At 47.7% G+C, this 20487-nt stretch overlaps 1 protein-coding gene across 1 annotated transcript in view; it reads right to left on the minus strand.

Moving 5' to 3' along the window:
* Positions 1-20487, minus strand: part of PRKX (protein kinase X-linked) — a 78347-nt gene that overhangs the window by 21691 nt on the left and 36169 nt on the right. The window contains exons 3-4 of the mRNA XM_032391159.1: positions 11648-11911; positions 84-203 (exon numbers count right to left, since the gene is read on the minus strand). Coding sequence (XP_032247050.1) covers positions 84-203; positions 11648-11911 — 384 coding nt within the window. The remainder of the gene's footprint in view (positions 1-83; positions 204-11647; positions 11912-20487) is intronic.

Consider the following 20487-nt stretch of genomic DNA (forward strand, 5'->3'; position numbering starts at 1 on the left):
TGCCACCAAAAAGCACCGTTCTAGAAGCAGGGAAGGGAAGTGCCAGAGAGTATGTGTTGATTCTCCACAGGAGCCCTACTCACCCCGAGTGCATCTCAAATATCAGGATGCCAAGCGCCCACCAGTCCACGGCTCTCCCGTGGCCTTTGCTCTGGATAACTTCAGGGGCCAGGTACTCGGGTGTTCCACAAAGGGTCCACGTCCTGGGGACAGAGAAGGGCATAACAGAAGTTAGCGGTGTTGGGCAAATGCATGCGTCTCAGAAGGACTGAATGTGACGATGACGTCGGTGATCACGACGATGCCCCATCCCCACCCCCTGGACACTCCAAAGTGTTGGAGAGAGATGCCAACGTTGTCTTAGAGGACTCTAGGAACTGCATGAGGTGACCTGAAGCCAGGACAGAGGGTCAGAACAGATCCTTCTCTCGGGAGCCACTGTGGGATCACAGCCTTGCAAACACCTTCATTCCAGGGCTCCAACTTCAAGAACCATGGGAGAATACCGTTGTATGAAGCCCCTTGGTTGGGGTACTGTTACGGCAGCCCCAGGAAAGGCATGTGCTCCCCACACCGGCCACGCACACTCTTCACCTTCCTTCTAAAGCACCTGCAGGCTCAGACCCACATGTTCTGTATGGCACACTGTTGTCTAATGGAATGGAAGCTAATTGACAGTGGGGAACGGCAGACATCTGAAAATACAACTCTGGAGGTCAAGAAGATGGCCATACTGATTTCCACCTCTGTCTCTCTAGATGGCTGACCACCCCTCACCCGCTAAGACTCTGACAGATGAGAGCATGTCTCTAAGGAGGGCAGCGGCGGCTCAGAAAGAGGATGCTACGGGGCTTCCATGAGTACGAAGTTTAGGTCCTCCTTGTGGCTTTGCTCCCTGGTTCACAGGAAGGAAAGAGTCAAATGTGCAGACCACTTCACACCCATCGGGATGGCTGTGAAAAACACAGAAGTGTCGGCGAGGGTGTGGAGAACAGGGATCCCTCGTGCACTGCTGGTGGGGACGCAAGCTGGTGCAGCCGCTGCGGGAAACAGTATGGCGGGTGCTTGAAAAGCGAAACCTAGCATCACCGTATGATCCAGCCACTACGCCTCCCGGTATATACCCAACGGAAACGAAAGGCAGGGTGCTGACGACATACTTGCACACCCATGTTCAGACCAGCGTGACTCACAATGGCCAAAAGGCAGGTGCCAACCCAAGCGCCCTTCAATGGATGAATGGATAAAGAAAATGGGGTCCATTCACACAATGGAATAGGATTCAGCCTTAAAAAGGCACAACACTCTGACACCTGCTAATGACGTGGATGAACCTTGAGGCCATGATGCTGAGTGACATCAGCCAGACACAGAAAGACAAATACTATAGGATGTCACGTGTATGGGGTCCCCAGAGCAGGGAAATGCAGAGACACAGGAAGTAGATGGTGGCGCCAGGGGCTGGGGGAGGGGGATGGGGAGTAAGTGTTTCACAGGGACAGAGCTTCATTTGGGGAGGATGCAAAGTTCTGCAGATGGATGGTGGGGATGGTGTGGGACATTACAAATGCATCTAATCCCACTGAACCGTGTACTTAAAAATGGGGAAGATGGTCAATTTTATCCTAAGTATATTTTGCAACAATCTTTATAAAAAATGCAGAGGGGCGCCTGGGTGGCTCAGTTGTTGGGCGTCTGCCTTCAGCTCGGGTCATGATCCCGGGGTCCTGGGATCAAGCCCCGCATCCGGCTCTCTGCTCCGTGGGAGGCCTGCTTCTCCCTCTCCCACTCCCCCTGCCTGTGTTCCCTCTCTCACTGTGTCTCTCTCTGTCAAATAAATAAAATTCTTTAAAAAAAAAAAATGCAGAGACAGAAGAGGCCAGGTGGAGCAGGGTGTCCTCCAAGGAGGGAGGAAGCCAAAACAAGCGTCTGAGAAACGAAGTCAAGGTAAGGCAAGCAGGACCTCGGCAGAGGCTGGACACAGGCTGGGTTTGGAAAGGGCTTGGGAATTTGTAACCCTAGAGAGACAGCAGTGACCGGCTGGTGCTCTACCACCAGGGATGATGTCGCGTGGGGTTCTCCACTTAGCGACTGAGACCTTGAGCACGCCTCCAGGTCACCCGTGCCCGTCTTGCCAACTTATGGGGCCCTTCGTGCTGGGCTCCCAGGCTGGTAGCATGCCCAAGGTTGCCTGAAGCTAGCTGGAAATCGAGCTCTTAGCTCATATTAAGACCAGGTGGAGGTGGCCACAGGTCATTATATATGCATCAGGGACAGTGTCTCCACTTGCATTTGGAAAGGTGAGTCTCTTTCTGGCTCCGTCCTGGGTAAGAGGCACAGGTGGAAGGCTGTATAAATTTCCAGTTTCTAAGTTGCCCTGGGTAGCCCGATACTTCTTTAAAGACCTTCCTGCAAACGGCGCTGGTGCTTCATGGATGTACACAGAGGCATAAACTGCTAGGGAGCTTCAGACGGCAGTGAAGATGAGACAAAGAGCCCCGGATGTTATTCAGAGACCGCTGGTCCAGGCTGTGAATTATCCATGCCCCAGGTCTTCTTTCCTGCTCACCCAGCTCTTGGAGAGCAGGCAAGGTGACACCTGACGTTCTCAGTGTGCTCACTGTTATCACTTCCACCATGGCAGGGGAAGGAGACCGTGTTAATGAAAGAAAGACGGTATTCTAATTGCTCATGTGTTCTTAAACTCTCATCGCCTGCCAGGGCATCTGTACAGAGACAAACTGTGTTCCCCCCAAAAGTCCTAACCCCCAGAGCCTGTGAATGTGATCTTATTTGGAAATAGGGTCTTGCAGATGTAATCAAGTTAAGATGATGTCATATTGTTGGATCAAGATGAACTAACTCAGTAACTGGTGTCCTTGTAAGAAGAGGGAGAGACCGAGAGAGCTCTCTCCACCATGTGAGGACACAGTGAGTAGGCAGCCATGTGAAAGCCAGCAAGAGTCCTCACCAGCAACCAAGTTGCCCGGCACCCTGAGCTTGGACTTCCAGCCTCCAGAACTGTGACAAATCAATTTCCTGTAAGGCTGTCAATCCTATCAGATTAGGACCCCACTCTCCTGACCTCACTGAACCTCAATTACCTCCTAAAAGCACTATCTCTAAATACAGTTGCCTTGGGAGGGTTGAAGCTTCAACACATGAATTTTGGAGGGACATAATTCAGTCCACAGCAATGGTGGTGACGGTGATATGATGGTGGTGGTGGTGATGGTGGTGGTGGTGATGGTGGTGGTGATGGTGATGAGGATGGTGATGATGATGATGGTGAAGGTGGTGATGGTTGTGGTGGTGATGGTGAAGGTAGTGATGGTGGTGATGATGGGGATACTGATGATGGAGATAATAAAGTCAGAAGCACCTTATGTCTACTCAATGCTTACTATGTGCCAGGAACTGTTCTAAGGATGTACTTTCCAATTAGCAGACCCACCCATTCTTAGCAACAATCCTAGAGTAAGAACAATTCTCACTTCTCAGACGAGCAAAGCAAGGCATGCAGAGGCAATAACACACCCAAGCTGACCAGCCTAATAGTATCATGGTCCAACAGCGGCAAGTATCCCCACATCTCCCCTCTTCACTCCTCATCCCCGCTCTGTGATGCGCCCATTAACAGAGGGTGACAGTAACAGAAAGAAATGTGACCTGGAAGTCACAAGGTACCATCACTTGGCAGTTGTGGGAATATGGGAAAGTCATCTCCCGCTCAGGACGGTATGGTGACACGGACCCGGCTCCATCTATTACTCTATCTTCGGGCTCTACAATATGACAACACGAGGTACCTCATATATGTGAACTCATACAATATGTGGCCTTTTCCGTCTGGCTTCTTTCACTCGGGATAATTGCTTTCAAGGTTCACTGATGGGGTTTTGTTACTTTTCGTGGCTGAATGACCATCCATGGTATGAATATACCTTCTGGTCGGTTTTAACCAGTTCACACAGCAGACGGTCTAGTTTGGGGGGGATCAGCAAACTGCGTCTGGAATTGGCCAGATGGTGAATATACTGAATAGGTAACATATTTTCATTGTGCAGAAACTAAATCGGTATTAAAAGGTATGCACTAGGATGCCTGGGTGGCTTGGTCGGTTGGGCATCTGCCTTCGGCTCAGGTCATGATCCCAGGGTCCTGGGATCGAGTCCCCCATCGGGCTCTGTGCTCAGCAAGGAGCCTGCTTCTCCCTCTGCCTGCCACTCCCCCTGCTTGTGTGCTCTAACAAATAAATAAAATCTTAAATAAATAAATAAAAATAAAAGGTATGCACTGCTGTCCATAATAGCCAAACTATGGCAAGATGTCCATCAACAGATGAATGGATACAGAAGATGTGATATATACATACACAATGGAGTATTACTCAGCCATCATAAAGAATGAAATCTTGCCATTTGCAACAACGTGGATGGAACTAGAGGGTATTATGTTAAGCAAAAAACATCAATCTGAGAAAGAAAAATACCATGATTTCACTTGTATGTAGAATTTAAGAAGCAAAACAGATGAACATAGGGGAAGGGAAGGAAAAATAAGACGAAATCAGAGAGGGAGACAAACCATAAGAGATTCTTAACTCTAGGACACAAACTGAGGGTTGCTGAAGTGGAGGTGGGTGGGGGATAGGGTAACTGGGTGATGGACATTTGGAGGACACATGATGTGATGAGCACCAGGTGTTATATGCAATGGACGAATCACTAAATTCTACCTCTGAAACTAATAATGACTATATGTTACTAAATTGAATTTAAATTAAAAAATTTTAAAAATGGTATGCATTATCAAGTGTCACTCTCTTGCTCTATTTACTCCCAAGCCCCTCACTTACTTTATAAATAAAGTTTTATTGGCACACAGCCACATGCATTTGTTTACATATTGTCTCTGGCCATCTGGTCTCTGTGGCAGACACAGAACTCTCCTCCTATAGCATGAGAGCTGCTGTAGACAAGATGTAAACAAACTATGTGAGTGTGTTCTAATAAAACTTTATTTAGAAAACACAAGTGGTGGGCCAGATCCCATGGGCTGTTGTTTGCTGAGCCCTGGTGTAGAGGAAAGAATTAGAGAGAGGGATGGATTTCAAAGCCTGGTTCCCATCTAACCCTCAATCTTTCATAGCTCTGGTTTTCATTTCCATGAATCAAAGGCCCTCACCAGTTTCACGACTTAACTTGGCTTGGTTCTCTGGCTAGTTGCCTAACAAAGGGATTAAAATATTTTGACCCACATCTTGGGCCGGAACATTTCAACTACAGGGTCACGCACCAAGGTCAGCTGTGTGCGGTACTGCAAGGACTTGCTTCTGTGAATAAATGCAGTGGGTAGGTGAGAGTTTCAGGGTAAGCAAAGAGGTACAAGAATAAGTCATAAAAACTAAGTAAAAACCCATGGTCTTAAATATTAACTAGTAAAGTTTGGACTCAGCATTTGCTTTTCTCTTTAAAATAAAAATGCGTTCTTTAATTCCGTCCCCCAAGAATTCTTAGAAGCAATGAAACCCCCATGGCAAATGGCACCCCTTGAGGGGTCTTTAAATACTATTTCCCACCAACAGTGTCCAGAGTTCCTTAAAGAACTGGCTGACTCCAGGGTAGAGAGGACACACGTACAGGGACCTAGGGCTTCCTCTAGTCAATGAAAGCAAGGACGTTCTCAAAGCCAATGGGATACTGACAAAAAGGTACAGGTGGCAGCTTGAAGGGGCTCCTACAAAGATGGGACTGTTGTTGCTTTTTTAATTGAGGCAAAATTCATGGAACATAAAATCTGCCATTTTATTAATTTTTTAAGTTTATTTTTTTAGTAATCTCTACATCCAATGTGGGGCTCAAACTCACAATCCCTGAGATCAAGAGTTGCGCTCTTCCAACTGAGCCAGCCAGGCACCCCAAAATTTGCCATTTTAAAGCAAGCCATTTTGTGGCATTTGGTACATTCAGAATGTTGTGCGACCACCACCTGTCTAGATCAAAAACATTTTCATCAGCTCAAAAGGAGAGTCTGAGCCCATTATGTGGTCACTCCCTATTAAGAGGAGGGCAATTCAAGCACGGAGGAAAAAAAAAAAAAAAAGGACTGCTTTGAATTAAAAACACATGAGATCATGTGTTTTCTGAGTGGTAGCAGTAAAAAAATGCAATGGCCCCATCTGAGGTCACTAAGGGCCCAGGTCATGATTCTGGAAACCCTTAAATGAACTGAATGAATGATGGACTGCCTGCCTGCTCTCATGAAGGATGGTATTTGAAGGTCACCCGATGGCCGACGAGGGAAAGGGGCTCTTTATAGAAGAACTCCACCTGAGAAATGCAGAAAGACTGACCAAGAGAGAGCATCAGCATTTTCTCATTTCTCACAGAATGGGGGAGCAAGCAGCGCCCCTGGTGGGCCCTAAGCCCACAGGTTACACGGTGACGGTGACAGAGTGGACAGTGGGAAGGGAGGCCAGGCAGGGAACACTTGGACCCATGTATGCAAGGACAAGCACCTACCGTATGCTTCTTGCTACCAGGCAAAAGCAACAATAACAAAAAATCCAGCACCATCTGTTTCTCAAAAGCCAAAAAGAAAGGAAGGAACAGAAGTGAGGATCCAATGAGCCTGAATTTAATCCAGTTCAAAGATCTAACCACCAGCTCACAAGAAACAAAGGGGACAGAGGAACAAGGCAAAGGACACCATGAAGAAGCAACCCACCCAATCTAGATCACAGGGCTTCCTATGGGGCTTAACCCGGGTTATTTCACAAATAAATGGTATCAGTTGGGGGAGAGGGGGAGGTGAAATGGGAAATTTATGGATTTAATGGAGCTAAGAGACAAAACAGCCAAATGCAATGTAGAAACCTTGGTCAGATCCTTGTTTACGGGGGAGAAAAAGACATTTCTGAGATGTGGGGGAAATCTGAATATTGACTGGGAGTTAGATGCTCCTAAGGAATTTTTTCTTTTATTCTCTAAGATGTGATCATGGCACTGATGCTATTTTTTTTTAAGTCATTATCCATTACAGAGAGCACGGTGAGCACTTGTTTTAAAATAATATAAGGAATGAAAACGTGGGAGGAGTAAAAAGTCAAATAAGGTGGCAAGGCTTTGATGCCTACTGAATCTGTGTGATGGGCACACAGGATTTAAGGTTAACTACTCTCTCCGCTTTTGTGGATGTTTGAGAACGTTAAGTAACAATCATCAAAGATTAGGTACAATGTTACTTATCCCTAGCCAAGAGGCCAGGCATGAAAATCCAAAGGATAGCGCTCAATGTCACATCTAAATTTTAAAAACTACAACAGAATAACTAAATTAAATGTATCGGCACTTTTGTTTTAATCATTTTAGAGAATGAAAAATAATCCTAGTGTGTCCCTTATTCTGTTAGGCAGCCTACCTTCATAACAGCAAGTGTGTATGCCCAAGACTTTTGTACAAAAAAAGAACTATCACTATAATTAAACAAGAGTTCTGTAAGATTATGGTACAAGAGGAAAAATCCATCCATTATTGAGAAACTAGGGAAAGCCTGAGACTCGGAGTTACCACGAACAAATGAGAATACAGTTGGTAGAGGGAAGAATATCGAATTATAACATATTAAAAACCATGTTGTATGCCGTGCTGTAAAAAAAAAGAAAAAAAAAAGGAGAAACATGCTTTTCTCAATTACGTGTTCAAAAATATTATTGGAGATGAAGCTCTGTTTGGTTCCATGTCTTTTGTAGTGATCCCTGGGGACGTTTCTTTCCGTATTTATGTAAAAGTACTGTCACTTGTGGGAATCCTGAACGGGAAGGGAGGCCATGCCTACGCGCCCACGAGCATCACGTCTCCAGAGCTGGCCCAGAAGGGAGAGACCTCATCAAGCAAACCGAGAAAAACACACAGAAAGAAGCGAGAAAAATGTTTTTGCAATCGACAAAGTCCATGACTAAAAGCAATATATCCAAAAATAAAATCAAATGAAAATTTCCTTTAAAAAGCAATATATCAAGATGGTAATGAAGCCTTATCTTCCAAATTCAACGTCTTTTTCTTCTCCCCAAGATTTTATTTATTTGAGAGAGAGAGAGAGAGAAAGCACAGGCAGGGGGAGAGGCAGAGGGAGAAGCAGGCTCCCCACTGATGAGGGAGCCTGATGCAGAACTCAATTCTAGGACCCCGGGATCATGACCTAAGCCAAAGGCAGATGCTTCACCGACTGAGCCACCCAGGCGCCCCAAAGTTCAACATCTTAAGTAAATTAATTGTTTGATGTTATGTACAAAGCCACCATCATGCATTGACTCTTAAATGCACATACCGGATTTACTGCTCACCAAACTTATCATCAAGCTAATTTGTGAAATATTTTACATCTGGTGGGTTTGAATCAGACTTCCAAATAAAATGACTATAAAAAAAAAAGAGAGAGACATATATGTACCATATACCACGTGCTGCCAATAGGGGGCACTCTCAACATTATAAACCAATCATCCTGTGTTAAGAAGGTCTTTGTTCATAAGGTTATGGGAAAGCACTTCATTTTTATGCGCTTTCCTCTTAGAAAGGTAATAGATGAAATCCTATACGGGAAAATCAGATTGAATTTAACTGCATCACAAAGTGTTCCCAGGATGGCCGCTTTCTTAAAAACCGTCAGAGATGAGTCATTTAATGTAAAACTGCTCCCCCGCACAATCAAGTTTTTCATAAATGCAGCTGTTTCCATAACACGAAGAAATATAATTATCACCTTAGCCAACCCCACCTCATCAATGTATTTTTTCCTAAGTTTTTATTTTTAAGGAATCTCTACACCCAGTGTGGGGCTTGAACTCACAAGCCTGAGACCAAGACCCACACTGAGATCAAGAGTCAGATGCTTAACCCATTGAGTCACCCAGGAACCCCTCAAAGTTTTATTTTTATTTAAATAATCTCTACACCCAGTGTGGGGCTCAAACTCACAACCCCAAGATCAAGAGTCCCAAGCTCCACGAACTGAGCCAGCCTGGTGCCCCTAACAGGTATGTTTTCTAGATTGGCCTGTCCAGTATGGGAGCCGCCAGCCCCATGTACCTCAGGAGCACTTAAAATGTACTAAGGAATTAAGATTTTAATCTACTTTTAATTTAAAATTAAATTTAAAAAGCAATACTCGATGCAGTTACTGAGAAAGGTGTTTTTGGAGAGCCTGGGCATGTGAATCTTATTTTTCCAACTGTAAATGTTTCGGACGTTAAATAAAGATCAAGTATTTCTGATGAAAATATAGTACCCTAATTGGGATGCACCACCCTGATAAAATGCACAAGGGATTTCAAAAACTTAGCAGCAGAAATTCATGTAAATCCTCTCAATTTTTGCACTGATTATACGTTGAAATACTTGTATTTGAGATATACCGAATTAAACAGGCCATCTTACTAAATTTCTGCTTTCTTTTCTAAAGATTTTATTTTTAGGTAAGCTGTATGCGCAACGTGGGACTCGAACGCACAACCCTGTGATGAGTTGCACGCTCTACCGACTGAGCCAGCCAGGCGCCCCAAAATTTTTACTTTTTTAAAACAAGGCTTCTTGAAGAATTTAAATCATACATGAGGTGTGTGTTTTATGTGTACTGGACAGCGCTGCTCTAGAGAGAAATTTTAGGAGCATAAATTACTAAATGTGTCCAGGGGAACAAAACATACACCTTGACCCTTCTCCATGGAATATTTTAGGACTGTAGGTGTGATGGTATTAGCAAAAGACAGCCCTGTCTCCCTCCATCTCTGGGTGTGTGACTCTCTTCCACGCCTAATTGTACCAAGCGACCGATGAGCCAACTGGGGAATATAGCAAAGAAAGCTCAATGTTTTAGTAGGGGGGATAAACACAGCAAAATAACCAGCTTTGCAAGTCCATCAGCCTCACTGAAGTGGAATGTTGTGCTTGTATACGTTACATATTCTATAATTGCACACATTCGCTGTAAATGTTTTCCCAGCGGCATGGGGCAGTCTGGATCATTGGGCCAAGTACGCGAAGAAGCCATTTTATGCCCGACTACGTTAAGGTTTCATTTTATAGGGGGCGCCTGGGTGGCTCAGTTGGTTAAGCGACTGCCTTCGGCTCAGGTCATGATCCTGGAGTCCCTGGATCGAGTCCCGCATCGGGCTCCCTGCTCGGCAGGGAGTCTGCTTCTCCCTCTGACCCTCCCCCCTTATGTGCTTGCTCTCTCATTCGCTCTCTCTCAAATAAATAAATAAATAAATCTTTAAAAAAAAAAAAGGTTTCATTTTATAGGACTATTCGTGATGAGATCAGCGTCGGTGCAAATGATGCTGAAAACGTTTGTTGCGGTGAGCCCAGTGTTAGAAATCGACGTTACAGAATTCAGCGGACATACAAATCTGTGGGCTTTCATTTACATAGAAAAACACTTAAAGAGATAATCTGCTTGTTCATCAAGAGGACTTTTTCGGTGTTTCGTTAGTCTTCAGAAACAAAAAGCAAGATAGGAAATTATTTTAAAACGACCCCAAGATGACCTCGTGCATAATCTCTTCTTGTCAAAGATGGTGAACTGATCATATCCACCTCTGCTCCCTCCCAAAAGGCAATGAGGAATGACAGGAAGAAGTTTTTAAAAAGTGTAAAGCACGGGGCACCTGGGTGGCTCAGTGGGTTAAGCGTCTGCCTTCGGCCCAGGTCATGATTTTAGGGTCCCAGGATCGAGCCCCACATCGGGCTCCCTGCTCAGCGGGCAGCCTGCTTCTCCCTCCACCTCTGCCTCTCCCCGCCCAGCTCGTGCTGTCTCTCTCCCTCTCTCAAATAAATAAAATCTTAAAAAAAAAGAGAGCGTAATACATGAGGTTTCAGAAGGGGCAAGTAGACAGCAGGATCAGAATTTTGGACACCGTCCCAGGAGCTGGACCAGAAAAACAGAATAAGCCAACCCGAGTGTTGAAAGCGGTCTTCTGCTGAGAGTGGAAATGAGCTGGGGGGGGGGGGGGGGGGGGCTCCTTGACGCACAGTATGCACAACTATATAATTCTGATAAAAAGAATGAGTCATTTGAGATACAGGACTGCACACCGGCTGATGGCTAATATAAAACAGGCAAGACAGGCGCTGGCGAGGATGCGGAGAAAGGGGGACAGTCGTGCACTGTTGGTGGGAATGCAAGCCGGGGCAGCCCCTGTGGAGAAGAGCACGGAGCGTCCTCAGAAAGGTAAAAATGGAGCTACCCTACGACCCGGCAACTGCACATCTGGGTATTTATGGGAAGAAAATGAGAACAGTGCCTTGAAGACATACTTGAACCCTCCTGCTCACTGCAGTATTATTTACAGCGGCACGACATGGAAGCAACCTAAGTGTCCACCCACACATGAACGGACAAAGGAAATGTGGTCTCCACGCACAATGGGCTACAATTCGCCCTTAAAAAGGACATCCCGCCACTGGCGACAACGTGGATGGACCCTGAGGCCACTATGCCGAGGAAGGTAAGCCGGGCACAGAAGAAACACCATCACGGCACGCAGGGTCCCTTACACGTGGAACCCCGACACAACCGAACTCGCGGGAGCGGGGAGGAGCATGGCGGCTGCCGGACGCGGCCACGGGTGACCGCGGCCACTTACTTGTCCACCAGCTTCTTGGCGAAGCCGAAGTCGGTGAGCTTGATGTGACCCTCCCGGTCCAGCAGTATGTTTTCCGGCTTCAGGTCCCTGTAGACGATCTCCTTGGAGTGCAGGTACTCGATGGCGCAGACGATCTCCGCGGAGTAGAAGAGCCCCGTGGTGCTGGAGAAGCGGCCCCGGTTGCGCAGGTAGCTGAACAGCTCGCCGCCCGGCACGAACTCCATCAGCATGTAGAGGAAGCGCTCGTCGTGACACGTCCAGAACCTGCGGGAGGGCAGCGCGGGAGTGAGCGCGGCGCCGCGGGTCCCCGCCAACGAATGTCAGCCCCAGACACCTGCTGCGGTGTGGGGCACGGACGGACATGAAGGATGTCGTCTACGTCGACGGGAGGATACTCATGCCGAGGAATGGATGCTACAATACGCAGGTGGGCAGGTGTGAAAATCTGCTAGAGATGGATGTTAAGATATGGCACCAACAAAACGTAGGGGGCACCTGGGGGGCTCCGTCGGTGAAGCGTCTGCCTTCGGCTCAGGTCATGATCTCAGGGTCCTGGGATGGAGCCCTGTGCTGGGCTCCCTGCTCAGCGGGAAGTCTGCTTCTCCCTCTGCCCCATCCACCCAGCTCATGCGCTCTCTCTCTCTCAAATAAATAAAATCTTAAAAAAAAATCTTGGCCAACAGGCTGAATTGTGTCCCCCAAAATTGTATGTGGAAGCCCTAGCCCCCAGGACTTCAGAATGGGAACATATGAGGGAATAAGGTCCTTGAAGAGGGGGTTAAGGTATAATGAGGTCACTAGAGTGGGCTCTGATCCCATAGGACTGGGGTCCTTATAAGAAGAGGAGATGAGGACACAGACACACACAGACGACCACGTGAGGACATGGGGAGAACATGGGATCTACACACCAGGGAGGAAGGTCTCAGGAGGAACCAGCCCTCGGCCCCGCCTGGATCTCAGACTCCCAGTCTCGGCCCCGCCTGGATCTCAGACTCCCAGCCTCCAGGACTATGGGAAATAAATGTGTGTTGTTTAAGCCCTTCAGTCTGTGGGATTTGTTCTGACAGCCCAAGCAAATTCATGCACAGTGGACACATTTTCGGGGATCACACCTGGTTCGGCCAGCTGGCCCTGTAATTCAGACTGGAAATGTAACAGTAAATGAACGGACTGCCTCCCAAACACCTGCCAGGGTAAGATGGCCATTAAAAATGTCCGAGAGAGTCAGAAGAGGCGCATCCTCCTTACAAAGGCATTCTATTACTGGAAGGAGAGGTGGCGGAGGGGGGATGACAGAAGACGCCAGGTCTGTCTGTTTCCGAGGAGAAGTCTTGACAAAAGGAAACAATAAAAAACACATTGTAGGGAGATCAGCGGTGATAGAGGAAGAGTATTTTCTCGTAGAGGAGACGTGGGAAGAAGAGAAACGAGCTTTGGAACTACGCTCTGCATTTTTGAGAGGACGCAGCAAGTACACAAGTATGTGTATGATATAATCAGCAGTAAGAGACGTCCCCCAGTAAAAGCCACCCTGCCAGGATGGGGGTCGTACAGGACGACTGAAGGGCTTAACCATGGCCATGCTGTGGTGTCAATACTGCAAGGCTCCCGCTTGCATCTTCTGTGATCAGGACAACACGGTGCTTCCCTTCAGAGCTGTCTCCCCATGAGCTGCGTCCATCTGGGCTTCACCAAAAATACAACTATGCCCAGAGAACTGGCCATCCCTTCGGGAGGATGCTCAGGACACCTGCTCTACCAGAGGGTCTCACCTGCTGGGATGGGCCATTCCAATGAAATAAAGTAAAATGGGGGGAGACAGATTGCGACAACATGAAGATTAACTCGAAGGAAAATCACAAAGGGATAAGCATATGCAGTGGTCAGGACGGTATGAGTTAAGGCAAATAAAGAAAAACATGTGACGGAAGAGAGGAAAAAAATCCCTATCACAGAAATGAAAAGCTCTGCTAGCATTTAAAAAAGAGTGTTTGGTTTGCTACTCATGGTGTTTCCAGGTATTAGCAAAACACGGGTCATGTGTACAAAAAGCTTTCACGAAATGCATGGGGGGAAACGTGTAGACCCTTTGCAGTAAGGGTGCCATTCCGAACGACACGTACCCACAAACGGGCTTTGCACAAATGCTGTCCTGTCTCCGAGCTGCTACCAGCGATGTGACCACGGGGACTTGCCGGAGGTCCCTGTTTTCAGTTACTGAAGGCTGTGCATCTGTGTCCTGCTTCCCCTTCCTGCTTCTTGCAGCTCAGAAGGCTCAAGTTTTGCGGTACGGAGGCACGAACGGATACAGGAAGCAGGAACGGTGTTTTGGGGGTTTGGGCTGCTATTGTCACTTCCTGGAAAAGTCTTTTACAGTTACACAGATTCCCCAACCAGCCACATTCTTTCTATCATTAATTTAAAGCCCAGAGGAGTGTTTCCTTTCGGCCACATGCTGTACTTCTTGATCCGTATGGTAAGAACATCCCTTCCCATGATGTTTCAATATAATTGCTCCGTATTTCAAATGTATATGGTGGCCACACTCTGCTTTCATGGGGGAGCTTGGAATCCAACAATGACTTCACCATTCTGGTGGGGAAATATGGTCTAGGATCAACACCGGAGTGGTGAACTTGTAGAATGAACCTCTCTGTAGGCTGGTGATGTTCCAGATTTCTCCAGAACAAGATGAGTGCCTAATTTAGCTAGAACTCACCAGAAAACGCCTGGTGTTCCAGAATTTGGGGGCAGCACGGAGCTCTTGAATCAACCCCAAATGGACAAAACTATCCAACTCATAGCACTACCATTTTCCACAGTTTTGTTGAATTTCATTGAAAAGGTAGGAAAATATGCAGAATCCTGTCTCCCTACCACTCAAATGCCTAAGTATGTGCATGCATACACACACACACACACACACACAGGTGCACACTCATCAATGGTATGCACCCATTCTTTGGCTATATTCTATAGCCACTCCTATTGATCCACAGCCAGGATAATAATCTACACAGATTCTCTCTCAGCTCTTGAGAACAATGCATCCACCATGTTGCGATGCAACCTAGTTTCACCCTTCAAAGGCAGGGGAGATAATTCACAATGGGGGAGGTTACAACGGGGCCAAGCCAAGCGAGTCAGCCTGTAAGGAATGAAAGAGAACTTTGGGGATTAATCAACCAAGTGCAATGTGTCAACCCCCAAGACAGTAAGGATGGAGACCAGGAGATTCGGGCAGAAGGAATGAGTCGACGATCTCAGAGTCTGTCACCTGGGTTCCAGGTGAGTTGAATTTCATCCACGGGTAGGTTTATATATATAAAAATTGGGACTTAGTGTCTACCATTCTGCTCCCAATTCCAACATGCGTTGTTGTTCTTTTCCCCACACCACCAAGCAATTCTGTGACACCAGCTGGGTGTCCTACAATTCAACTCAATTCTGACACTGGCTACAACAGGAGATCGCACACGGTAAGGGTGCAGCCCTACAACACTCCCCCAACACACACACTTCTGATGCCAGTCACAAGTCCAGGTCCCGTGCTTCTGGTAGAGCCACTATAGGTCAGAGGTTCCAAACTCTCCTCCTTGGGTTCCATTAATCTGCCAGAGGGACTGACAGAGCTCAGGGAAACATGTTACTCACTGGATCACTGGTTTATTATAAAGAGATAAAACTCAGGAACAGCCAGATGGCAGAGACGCATAGGACCAGGTGTGGGGAAGCTTCCGTGTCTTCTCCAAGTGAGCCACTCTCCCCAAATCTCCCCAAGCTCACCACCCTGGAAGCTCCCCAACCAGGTCCTTCTGTGATTTCATGGAAGCTCTTCATGAAGGAAAGGTTGATTAAATCACTGGCCATTAGGGATTAACTCAGCCTCCAGCCCCTCTGGCCTCCTGGCAGATCTGGGGTGGGACCGAGAATTCCAACCTTCCAATTACAGGATTGGTTCCCCAGGCAACCAGGCCCTGCCCTAGGGTGTTTTCCAAAGTCACCTCATTCACATAACAAAAGCCACCTTTGTCACTCTTATCACTGAGGAAATTCCAAGGATTTTAAGAGCTCAGTGCCAAGGACAAAGACCGAACATCTATTTCTTCTTAAAAATCACAATATCACAGTGACAAATGTCACACACACAAATGACTGAGTGGGGAGAACTAGGCCGATATACATTTGTAGGACATTTGTTGCACAAATCTCTCAATAAAATCCAACAGAGCGTCAACAACCACCTAAAAAGGACACTATATATATTAAGTGGGCTATCAATCCTACCTAACAACATCACACTCAGGTGCCATTGGGTCACTAGCACCCTTGAGAAGTAACGGCTTTCAAATAAAGGTACTCCATGAGGACTCAAGAACCGAGACTATGAAAAAAAAATTCGTGAGGGCCCAGGTTTCCCTGTCTGTCTTCAAGTCAAATAAATATCCTATGGAAAAAAATTCCACGGACACATCTTTCCTTCAAATTTACATGAATAAGACTTCTCTTATATGGAGAGAATGTGTAATGTGTTGGGCATTATTAATAAACACCAAAATATTCAAGGAGATGCTGACGTTACTATTACAAAAACATTTATAAGCAGTAAGTCATCGCTTGGGGCTTGTGCGCGGAGAGGAGGGGTCTGGATGACCATAAATGAATTAAAATCTGAGTTTAGAAAATGAGAAACAGGACTAATGGCATCAGCCAATGCATTGGTTAATTCATTCCCATTCCTTGCAGGACTCCGCCCCTTGCATGGAGTCTATAAACAACAAAATGCAAGGGCAAAAGGATGTAAGTGGGTTTGCCACCAGTGGTAGGAGAAAAAGAGGCATTTCTGGATCTAAAGTTCAGTATGCATTAGGAGTCTTGCTCAAGCACCATGGGTCAACAACTCATGAAACACAATCTATCCACATCCATACTCAACTTGCTCTTTGCTTCATTTACTGGGTAAATTCTTTTTTAAGATTTTATTTATCCAAAAGAGAGAGAGAGAGAGACATCACGAGTGGTGGGGGGCAGGTACAGGGAGAAGCAGACTGCCCGTTGAGGATCCTGGGATTATGACCTGAGCCGAAAGCAGACGCTTAACCGACTGAGCCACCCAGGCGCCCTTACTGGGTAAATTTTGACCAAGGACCCAGTGTATACCAGGCAACAAGCTGGATACACAACAATGGAAAGGGCAGTTCTTTTGCTGATGGTCTTGAGCCTTGCGGGCTAGCTGGGGAACTGAGCATAAATAGGAAACACAGGATGGCAGCAGGGAGTCAAGAGCAGGTGGAAGGCACAACCCACAGGCAGGATGCACCTCTGGTCAAAAGAGGCTGGAGGTGGGACATCCAAGAAGGCTGGAAACCAAGACACCAAAGAGCTTGCATTCTATTGTATGCACACAGGAAACCTCCCCCTCCCATGGGATTTGAGAGCAAAGAATGGCACAGGCCAGTGTTCACATCAGAAGGAAGCCCTAGCCTGTACCTGGAGTGGACGCTCAGAAGAAAGCGAGGGATGTGGGTGAGCCGCAGTAGCTTCTCTGAAGATGCCACTGAACTAGACGGATCTTGACGGATATGGTGACGTGGTTTAGAACAGGAAAGGGCAGGACCCTGGGCAGGAGCGTGCACAGAGGCAAAGAAAAGCAGATCAAAAATGGCACCCGGGGGGCTGGAAGGGCCATTTGGGGAAGTCGAAAGAAGAGCTGATTGGGGATAGGAGGCCAGGAGGAAGGTCAAGAATTCATGTTTGGACAGAAGGACTCTGAACTGTCTGGGAGGTATCTGAGCAGGACGGACCAGGAGCAAGTGGGACTGGTGGAGGAGAGCAGGATTTCTGGAGCACATGCAGACCCGCACACACACCTGTCCCAACAGCAACATCCCAAATGTGTCCTCCAAAACCCCCCATGAGGGATCCCCATGCAGGCAAGACAGAAATAGAGGGAAGGGTATGTATAATATACTGCAATGATGCCCAAACCCTGTGTGCGTGTGTGTTTGTGTGTTCATGCACACTTTTAAGGACACACAGATCCATATCAGACTGTCTATGGGATGACCCAGTGATGAGGGAGAGTGAGAAGAAGATAGGAAAGCCCTGAATGAGACAACCTGAAGAAAAGAAAAACCAAAAAGAGAAAATCTAAAGTCCCTCCACAAATAGGAGGGAGATGTAATTCAAGACTGAAAATGCACTCAAGCAGTTAAAGCAGGGACTCGAACAGACACTCATACACTGCATGTTCCTAGCAGCATTATTTACGAGAACCAGAATGTGGAAGCAATCCAAGTGTCCGTGGATGGATGGATGGATGGATGGATGGATGGATGGATGGATGGTTGGTTAGTTGGATGGATGGGTGGGTGGGTGGGTGAGTGTGTGGCTGGATGGATGATGGATGGATGGATGGATGGATGGATGAACTGATGGATGGGTGGATGGGTGGGTGGATGGATGGACGGATGGATGGGTAGATGGAGGGATGGGTAGATGGATGGATGGATGGATGGATGGATGGAGGAATGGATGGAAGGATGGATGGATGGGTGGATGGAGGAATGGATGGATGGGTGGATTGATGGGTGGATGGATGGATGGATGGATGGATGGATAAGTGGATGGATGGATGGATAGATGGATGGATGGATGGATGGATAAACAGCATGTGGACCATGCACAGAATGGAGTAAGACTCAGCCTTGAAAAGGAAGGATGTTCTGCACCTGCTACAATATGGATGGACCCTGAAGACATGGTGCTGAGTGACATGAGCCAGACACAGAAAGACAAATCCTGCCTGATTTCACGTACATGGGGTCCCTAGAGGAGTCACGTCCATAGAGACAGAGAGTAGATGATGGGGCCAGGGGCTGGGGGCCAGGGACGGGGAGTTACTGCTTCATGGGGACAGAGCTTCAGTTTGGAAAGATGGAAAGTTCTGGAGATGATGGTGGGGATGGTTGCACAATAGCGTGAATGTGCCCAATGCCACTAAGCTATGCACTTAAAAATAGGTAAAATGGCCAATTGTATGTTTAGGTGCATTTTACTGCAATGAGAAAATTAACATTTTTAAATGTATTCAAGTTGTGAACCTACGAAGAGCAAACAAATGGGCTGTAGTTTTCAGTGACAAGGAACACACAGGACGTTCCAACTCTGGGCCCCACCTGCCCCTGACCTCAGCTCAGAGCAGTGCTTTCTGCCATTAACACTGACCGCTGTCTTTCTGTTTGCAAAGTCTGTGGCAGGGCTCCTAACCGAAGGTATGAATTGACTCAAATATCAAGCCTCGTTCATTTAAAGAGTCTGTCATAATTTCTCTCGATGCTGCAGTGAAGGGCTTCTGCCCTTAAAACAAGAAAATGAGAGACCTTCCATGGATGTCACCCTATCTGTTCCTGCTCACCTCTTCGTGCAACCTGAGGCTCTGGAACATTCCTTCTACTTTCCAACTTGGCTCTGTGACAGCCAGACCTGCCCTAAGGTGCGCTTGGTTTGCTCCATCCCCCACCCCAGGGTGTCCTCTGGTTCCTGTCCCCAAGGGTCCCGTGCCTACCCTCAGTGGCTCTGACGGCCCCTAGCCGGTGGCTGTGCACCCACTCCCTCCAGAAACAGCTGTCTCAGGGCATCCACTTCACCTCCCACCCACCCTGCTGGGCACGTACCACCCCAAATACACTGCTGTGCCAGGCGGGAACAGCATGACCTCCTCCTCGTGCCTCCTGGAACCCGTTCCTGGCGAGTGCACAGGGAGCCCAGCAAACATGTGCCCGGGCTCACGCATTCCCAGCCCCACACCCCCATGGCACCCTGGCTGCCCTGTTTCCCACCCACTTCTCCCCACTGCCCACTAGCATGGATGCCGCCACCCCAGCCACTCCCTGAGCCCCAAAACTCAAAGACACATTGTCAGCATTTTTGCTTTTAAGCTTCAAATGGACAGAAGTGCAGAGAAAGTCAGAACACGGTATTCTTTCCCCCTTGACTACGAAGAACAGCTTTGCCAACTACCCAACTGCGGACTAAGGGACACGGAGAGCAGACCCAAGCCGGTGGACACGGAGAGATCTTTGCTTTAGGCAACATCAGCGCTAGCCTGGCTCTGCTCGAATGCAATGAGGCGCACCGGGTTAGGGACCGTGGTGGGGTCCACGGGCTAGTCATCACTGACGCAGTAATGGAGCTCCCGGCTCAGAGGCTGTGTCCAGAAAGAGAGAGCGGGACCCCACGCACACCCACTTACTGTGTGTGTCTCTGTCTTCACTGCTGGGTTTTTCAGCCAGGGCAGCTCCGTCCCCCTCAGAGCTATGTTGGTGGTCACAACTGGGAAAGGATCGAGATCCTGGCATCTAAGGGTGGCGACCAGACATGCTGCTCAGCATCCTACAGCGCCCAGGATGCCCCACGTCACAGAGGAATCCAGCCCCAGATGTCAGCAGTGCCCAGGCTGAGAAACCCAGAAGGAGCAACTTCACCAGGCAAAGTTCGTAGTAAGAAGAGGTAAAGGTGGATGGAGCCGTGCAGGTGTGAGATGCATTCCTTCCCACCCCGATGGGGATCATGTCAGCATGACAAGCAGGCTTCCGGAATGGCCCTGATAAAGCAAGATCACCGCCTGTGACTATCATTACCTGCACTGGAAGCCTGACTGATTCCGCCCCACGGCAGGCAGAACAACACACCTGGAGCACGCCAAGAGGTGCCATCCAAAATGTCGCTGCTCGGCGACCAGTGATAGTGGTCCCACGTCCTCCCCGCTCAGAGAAAGAGCCACCACCACCCGGCAAGACACAAGGTAAAGTCACTAGGCTCTGCTTTGAAAATCC

This window comes from Phoca vitulina, unplaced genomic scaffold (assembly GCF_004348235.1).
Source record: "Phoca vitulina isolate PV1807 unplaced genomic scaffold, GSC_HSeal_1.0 scaffold60, whole genome shotgun sequence".
Lineage (NCBI taxonomy): Eukaryota > Metazoa > Chordata > Mammalia > Carnivora > Phocidae > Phoca > Phoca vitulina.